This window comes from Pecten maximus, unplaced genomic scaffold, assembly GCF_902652985.1.
Source record: "Pecten maximus unplaced genomic scaffold, xPecMax1.1, whole genome shotgun sequence".
NCBI lineage: Eukaryota > Metazoa > Mollusca > Bivalvia > Pectinida > Pectinidae > Pecten > Pecten maximus.
Window position 1 is genome coordinate 1 of NW_022981341.1, and position 8,642 is coordinate 8,642.

At 35.3% G+C, this 8,642-nt stretch overlaps 1 protein-coding gene across 1 annotated transcript; it reads right to left on the reverse strand.

Annotated features, from left to right (window-relative positions):
- Positions 1-124: 124 nt before the first annotated feature.
- LOC117320013 (protocadherin-like wing polarity protein stan) lies at positions 125-7,612 on the reverse strand (the record flags this gene model as incomplete). The annotated part of the gene is given in 7 exon segments (XM_033874712.1): positions 125-197; positions 387-635; positions 2,321-2,567; positions 3,726-3,787; positions 4,156-4,317; positions 4,739-4,903; positions 7,412-7,612. Coding segments are annotated over 7 exon segments (1,159 nt in total), but the record flags the coding sequence as incomplete, so codon positions are not given.
- Positions 7,613-8,642: the final 1,030 nt, after the last annotated feature.

Below are 8,642 nucleotides of genomic sequence, written 5' to 3' on the forward strand. Positions count from 1 at the left end.
TGGGTTTGTTGGGTTTTTGGGTTTTGGGGGGGGGGGGGGGGGGGGGGGGGGGGGGGGGGATTGGAATTTACATAGTATGATGCTATTATCTACGTCATCTGTATATTCCTTAGGCTTTCCTTACCTTGTAATGAGTTTTCAGGTATACTTGCAGCATAGGTATTCTGTACAAACTTCGGGGTATTATCATTTTCATCCTTTAAATTGAAAAGACACAAAATATTAATTTGGAGTCGTCATCAATCATGATTTTTTTCTCTACAATGTGACAGTTGAATAATAATCTTAAATATTAATTATGTTGTAGATAATCCAACATATTCAATATACCATGAGCAATTATCAGACCTTAGCAACACTATGCAATGTATTAGATATTAACTCACATGGACGTTGATTGTAACAGTTATGTTACTGTATAGAGGCGGTATCCCCCGGTCTTCTGCGATGACGATCAGTTGTATCTGTCCATCTTCTGACGGAGGTGTGAGGTTTTCATAGTCGAGAGGATATTCAGCGATAAGCTCGCCAGTGATGTCGTTGATAGTAAAATTACTCTGAAGATTTGTGTCTGGTATGTGTAGTTTGTACCACACATCACTATTATTTGTACCGCTCTCATCGGCGTCATTTGCCTGTTTAGACAAAAACAAACACTATTACGTTTGGAAAATGATGAGTATATAATTACATTTTCGTCCTGACAAGTGTTTGTCTAAAAAGAAAGGGATTTGACATGGACAACAAGACAACCGTTATCGCGGTCTATTTTAATGACTGTATAATATAATTGCCATTTCACGGCCTATTCTATCTTTGCCTGGAATGAAACCTCAACTATATATCAATTATTCGGGCGGTTTCTGTGCAGACCGAAGCCTTCATCGCCTCGACACAAGTAAATGTACCTGAGCTTTAAATATATAAAGATTTTTGCAAAGTTTTCTTTCGTATTAGTGATATCATCATGGAGAGGGTTGTCGGACTTAGAGGGCACAGGACTTTCGTCCCCTTGTATGGGGTGGCGCAGCTACGCACTCGGAGGGAGCATGAAGCGTCAATATGGCGAAAGATACTAGCAACTTTTTCGATCCGATCTCGGAGGATATCGATAGCTAATTTAGATAAAATCAATTTTCACTGTTAAACAGCGAGCCTGTGACGGTATCGCGTATATGATAACTTCGGACGTAATCAGACTCAGATCTTGTTGTAATCAGTAATATTCTATCATCGTTTTGGAAGCAAACAATTTTGGTTGCTGTGAAACAAGTCTTTATTTCCATCGGTCTTGAAAGGACGGTAGTAGGAGGGTGAGCCCTCGCAACTGGCGACGGCAAATGGGGAGCAAATTCATTAAACTATTATTGTAGAAATCATACCGTGTCTTTGTAATAACTGTATGTTTAAAATGTTCTGAATATAAAAGAAACACAGGTATTTTAAATAAATTCATGTAAAAACTCGTCGTCTATCTTCGCCGGAAATCTTTTGATATTGACCCGAAATTGACGTTATGTATTTAAAAGGTCTATAGGTTGACCCCCTCTCCCCGACCCTACTGATACAGATGTTACGCCCTTTTATTACCTTGGCATTTTAGGTATAGACTCAGGAAATCTTTCAATACACTGGCCAATCATTTGTTACACAGGCATGTCAATTTTCTTGCCAGGTGTGAGAAAATCATCATCAAATAATGCAGAAATAACTTCCATACCCAGTGGGATGGAGTTATTAATATAGAAATCTAGTTGAAATATGTTGAATGTCTTTTTGTCAGTAAATCTATATAACACCAGCTATAATAGCATGGAAAAGCAAACATTTCATACAGTAATGAAATATAATAAGTCAATCACATAAAGTTTATAATCTTACTTATTATCAAGGTAAATGATAATGTAAACTGGTAATGGCGTCACATTTGTATTATAAATGTTAAAGACCAAATAAAAATGAAAATCTTCACATTATACTGTGCCACGCACTCACTATTACAGATTATCTTCCATATCGTTTACGTTAGATGCACATATGTTGAGAGAATAGTTTACTTCCAGTAAAGAGAGTGTGACATTTCGTTACATATCAGTAGACAGTATGCATTCGAGTTTTGAGGCCAAATAGTGGTGGCTTGTTCTTGTATGATATCTATTCCGAGTCTGACTTTGACTGAATAAAAACATGCTGTTGTAATTGCTGTATATATAACAAATGAATTGATTTGCTGTAACATAGGGCCTAACAGAAATTCTTTTTGAAAGTAAATGCGATTTAAGATTCAGGTAAAGGAATAAGGGAATAATGTATTGCTTACCTTGATCAGTATATTTGGCGTAAATTTCTTCGTATTTTCGTTAATCGACATCTCCACTGTATCATATAGAAATTCAGGTCTATTGTCGTTAACGTCGGAGAGAGTAACTGTTAATGAGACCACCGCCCTCTTGTCTCCTCCGTCAGTAGCTACCACCGTCAGATAATACGTGTCGCGAGTCTCTCTGTCAAGGTCGTGAGGATTTCCGGTCGTGTAAATCGTACCGTGTTCGTGATTGATATCAAATCTGTAAATAAATCATATCTAAAGAAACAAACATGCAATCTACTCGTGTATTTGAATCTGGGATCATGTCTGAAAACAAAGCTGTTCCAACCTGTTCTCATACAGCCAGAATTCCGACCAATATGAAAATACTGTGGCCAAAAGACAAACTGTAGGCCATACCCACAGATGAGCTCACACACCCTAACACAAGAACTTCAGACAGCTACATTAATAAGTTGTACTGGTCTTTACTAATATTGAGAGAGACTACGAAATGGACTACTTAGAAAATCAGACAAAACAGTCTTACTTTGACAAGTTTATGTTTATAATGCCCCCCATAAGATCCCATCAACCCCCCCCCCCCCCCCCCCCCCCCCCAATCAATTTCCGGGTTTAAGACAGATTTACGATTTGAATTTTGCCTACTTTAACCTGTATTAAGCTCGGAAGGTAGCATTTTAATTAAAATGGCTGTACAGGCACCAAAGGTCAGGGTCGTCTAAACACGTGGTCGTTTGAAGCTCAAATGATGTGAAATTCATATCAAATTAAAGTTCGAAGACTTTTCTATCAGCTAAATGTTGTAATTGTATAGATTTAATGGCATATAAGAGCATACGGGTACTCGAAAAACAGTAATCCTGACATTTACAGTACACTGGGGAACCCCCACCCGGGGAATTCCCGCCTTTTTTTTACCTCGAATCCTACGTCATTCTATTTCAGTAGGAGTGTATATTTTGGATTTTCCAAATCTCGAGACTATACTCTTTATTCTCGTATATACATGTAGAAAGTGCCCGTTTCATATGTTATTTACTCAGGAACACAGCTACAACCTAAGAAACATATTTTCCCCAGAGACTTGACTAAGGTGAAACACTCGCTGATTGGCGGATTTAGTTGTGGGAGTCCTTAACCGTGTTAAACAAAAAAAGTAATTTTGATCTTTGAAAAACAACGAAGAGTAATAAGACTTTTATTGCAAGACAAGAAAAAACAGACAATACTGATAAGAGAATGTAAACTGATTCCACGACAACACAAAAAAAGAAGTTCTTTATGTGGCCCTTAGTTTTACGTATTATTCAGGGATCTGCAAAAGAACGTTTGACATTTGTTTATTTCGTACGAAATTATATTGAAATGTTCATGTAATTAAAAAAATACTCACAGAGAAGAGCCCTTGAGTGTATAATTCAATTCCCCGTATTCTCCAAGGTCCTTGTCTTCCGCCTGTAAACCAAACATTAGATATAATTTGAAACGCAATGATATGATATTTCAATTTCAAAAATTCCAAAGACACTCCTATCTGGCTTACTGTTTTACAAAACGATAGTTGGTGAGGAATATCCCAGCAGGATAACACTACCATTTTGGGAGTTATAACGAGTTAATGGTCCAAGTACATATGTTCTATAAATGCACAAGTGTAGTTTAATAACAAAGGCGGTTTCCCCCAAATATCCATCATTGATTGACGACTGACATTTAAAAAAAAGACCCCCCCTCCCCCCCCCAACCCCAACCCCCTAACAACAAAAAAAAACTAAACAAAACAAAACAAAAAACAACAAGCAAAAAACAAAACAACCATTTACCGTAATAACGGTAACTGACGTTCCAGTTTCCGGATTTTCTGGGATGGTGGCGGTGTAATCGGTCTGATTGAACGTTGGATCATTGTCGTTTGTATTGCTGATATTCACAGTTACTGTACATGTAGCAGACATGCTACTGTTAACCTTCCCCCTGGCTACGACCTGTGTATAAGTTAGACTCAGCTTGTAGGAAAATGATATAATGTAAACAGATATAATTACAACAGGAAAACGGAAAAAAATGTTTAATTCTGGGTTTACAAATACTTAACATATAAACAAAGGAATATTAATTCGCATACATTTATGGATATTTCAAAGTATTGGAATAATATATACGCAGTTATCAAGTTACTTTAGTTGGCCCAATGAATGTTTTCTGTGATATTTGCAGGCCAAGGTACATACGACTTTCCAAGGTTAATAATACAAATTAAAAATGCAGCCATTTATTAAGAATTCATTTTTCCGCGGCACCAGATGAATATAAACTAATACAACCATTATAATACATAGCTGTAATAAAAAATGTTCGCTCGATATTACAAGACAATGGAGACGACATATATCTATAAAAACTTACACGCAGTCCAACGCTCTGCTCTGTTTCGTAGTCAAATCTATAACCGTTAACGAGTCTCAGTAAGAAGGTAGCTCGGGAGATAATACTCGAGGGTGTGGCTTCAACACCAACACAATTCGTTCCATTTGCATAATTAACTGTTAGGCTGAACTCACTGTTCGATCCCTATTAATGATAATAAAAAATATACACTATCAATTTATAAAGCATTATGAAAAATACAAATAAATTATGATGCAATTGTCATATTCCCGTTTGCATATATGAACGTGAATACAACGATATCGATTTTATATATAGAGATCAAAGATGATAAATACAGTATATAATTATTTTTGTGTGATACTTCAAGGGAGTGTTAACGGAAATAGTTTTTGTAGAACCAAATAAGTAGCTTTTATTTGTGAAAGTTAGGGTAGAACATGCATTTCCTAATCCTCAATGCAGACAAAAGACTCACATTCCTCGGTAATAACCATATAAAGATGGGGAAATCATGTGGGGGTTAAATGTCAGGGTTTTGGGAACAAATGTACATTTACTTGACACCGAATGATTTATACTGCAGATGGAATGTATAAAGAACCTATTTATTGCTGGTTGTTTGAATTGTTACAAAACAACTGCTCTTGTATCTGTCACAAAAATACATACATGTCGTTCCCGTTTGTGTGTGTGAATACCTAGACTTTTTTGTTAATTGAGTTTGATATGTTAAGACTTTTGATCAGTTATGACCAGCAGTGATATCTTAACCTTATTTATAAATAATGGTATATAACTGGTCACAAGAGAGTAATGATACAGTTGTCGTATTTCAACGGTATTAATTGTAATAAAGTAATATGATATTATAAACTGCGTTTAGGCCACAAGTCATTGGAGTGACAGTTGAAATAGTTTTTATATTTTTTTAGTGAAGTATGGTAGGACATGTATATCTCATCAGAAAAACTGATTGACAAGATATTTTTTTCTCATCCTTATTGAATAAATCATGATAAAATTACGATGGCCGACAAGAGCCTGGCAAAATGAAATGAAAAAACTGCAACCCTTTTTTCAATGGTACAGTTCTTTCATATCTTTTTGTACCATAGAAAAGTGTACCATGGTACAAAAAGATGTGAAAATTCAAATCATTTTGTACTATATGTGTTACAGAAAGCTTATAAACTATTTAGGACAAAACACAGCTTACATTAACATGTTTATGTACCAATAGCCGGTATCAGCCGGCAAAATGATGTGAAAGGTTTTGTACCGCGTTACACTTTTTTCATTTCTATTTGTACCATTGGTACAAAAAGATATGAAAAAAGTGTACCAACAAAAAAACATTACAGTTTTTTCTTATCTTTTTGTACCATCCGTGGTACAAAAAGATGTGAAAAACTGTACCATCAGAACATCGGAATGTCGTCATCCAACACCATGACCAGGGCTGACCCCGAATAGCAAAGGTTTGATTACACCGTCACAACAAGCCGCAAAGTGTATTAATCACTTCTGAAGACACAAATGGAGTCGAAACTATAGTGTAAGTATTGGGGTGTACCTTGGGGCTAAAAATTATTAAATTAAACTGGTATAATGTCGTCATTTCTATTTTAGAGATAAACAATTGAACGAATGAAAAAACATTACAGCATTTCTCTAATAGTCTTACAAAATATATATATTCCTCGATGTCTTCAGTAAAACCAACTATATTTTACGAGTATGGCTAATATTTCAATATTTGCGCATTCGTGAAAAATATCAAAATATTAGCCACATGAGTGAAGTAAATTTGGTATTATTGAAGATGCTGTTAGATATGCTGTTTATTACATATTCATAGCAAAATATACCGGATCATCTTTTAACTTTTTCCATTGTCGTTTGTATGCAGGGTTTTGATTAGATATCACTTTTATAGAATTATTAATTTTCGATATTTCACTGCTAAAAGCGTAATAACGAAACCCATCGGTGTCTATAGTTTCTTTTACTCGAGAATTTTTTATTACGTAATAAAATTGATGGTCCCATTTCCCCAAAACGGACCCCATCGGTGTCTATAGTTTCTTTTACTCGAGAAGTTGAGGCAGATTGGATACAATTACAATGTAAGTACAAATAATTCGTCACTGGAAAAATTATTAAAGACGTTATTTTTAAAATGAAAAGTCATTTAAAAGTTAAAATAGACAACTGATCATTTTGCAGGCCCAACATCAATATACATGACGATTGGATCATCCAGTAGCCAGACATTCCGGATACTATTTGGCAGGCTATGTGATGACAGCTTTATCTGGGAGTCATTTGTCAAACTCAGTAACACTTATGTCTGGCCGTTTCATATGTTTCTGTACCATGGCTGTTTTCGGCCGCTTTTTGGTACAAAAAGATACAAAAGCGACCGACTCAATTCAACTCCGCTTTCACATCTTTCTGTACCATACAATGGTACAAAAAGATGTGAAAAAAATGTACCATGAAAAAAAGTGTTACAGCTTTTTCATTTCATTTTGCCAGGCTCCTGTCGGCCATCGTATAAAATAGATCGAGTGATTATTCGTTTGAATATTTCATAGTTAGGTTTCGGGGAACAAATTATTTAACACTAAACATATTTCATTATCCATATAACAGGTGGTATGTATTAACAATACCCTATTTTCTTACCTGATCTAGATCAAAAACATCTATGCCGACGGACCCCACGATGGTCAGGGGAATGCTTGACACGTCTTCCTCCACGTACGCCTCGTAATAAGACTGATTGAAGGTGGGGACATTATCGTCCACATCTATTACCGTCACTGTCACTGTGGTACTGGATGTAGAGTTGTTAGGAGACTCCCCGGGGCTCAGTATTTCTTTAGCCTGTCAATGTCATAAAAATGCAAACTATTAATACATGTATATAAAGGGTATTGAATGGTTTCCCGTTTAATATAACGTATAACGAGCATGAATATTTCGCACTCGTGAAAAAATATCGAAATATTCTGTCATACTAGTCCCGCTGTAGTGGGGTAACGTCACAAAGAGATTACGTCATGAATTATGTTACTGATTCCCGCACGTTTTGACACTATTATTTTTTTCAATGTTTTTAATTTTGTTTTTAAGTAAATAAAATGCAATAATTTTTTAATGGTTACCCGTTCAATATAACATATATTACACCTCGTATGACAGAATATTTCGATATTTTTCACTCGTGCTTCGCACCCTTAAAAATATCGATATTCTGTCATACTCGTGAAATATATCTTTATTAAACAGGACACCTTTTAATCTCCTTTATATATACGATTTTAAGTAAGGTTTTTTTTAATGTTTTTTTATGTGATTCTATGAAGCGAGACTTACATTTGAAAAAGAAAAAAAATAGATTTTGATCATAAAAATGATATTTTGACATTTTAGATGTTAAAGTGAAAATGTTGAGGACAAAATCAAACAGGGCAGCCATTTTATTGCATCATTCAATTCATGATAGCGTTATGTCATTGCCCATATTATGACATCACAATCTATTACTGATTTGAGCAGCAAACGGAAAACGATGGTTATATCACACTAGTGACATATGAAGAATATAACATATACGATTGATTATTACAAACTGTTATTGAGTTAGAAGTTGTTTTGATTAATCTTAAACGACGATCCGTGATTCGAGTTACGGGGTCCAATATCCTTCTACCAGTTAGAGACATGTGAACGGACACCAAGAAGAGGAAACTTTATCGGAAAAACAAATGGCAAACAAGAAAAAAGGAACCAACAAGACTGTAATATAGACATCATTGTTGTATAAAATGAGCCGATGTGTTTAGGATAGATCGATATCATATCAGAAGAATCTAAGAAAATTACTACCTGATTCTGTAGAAGTCATAATTTA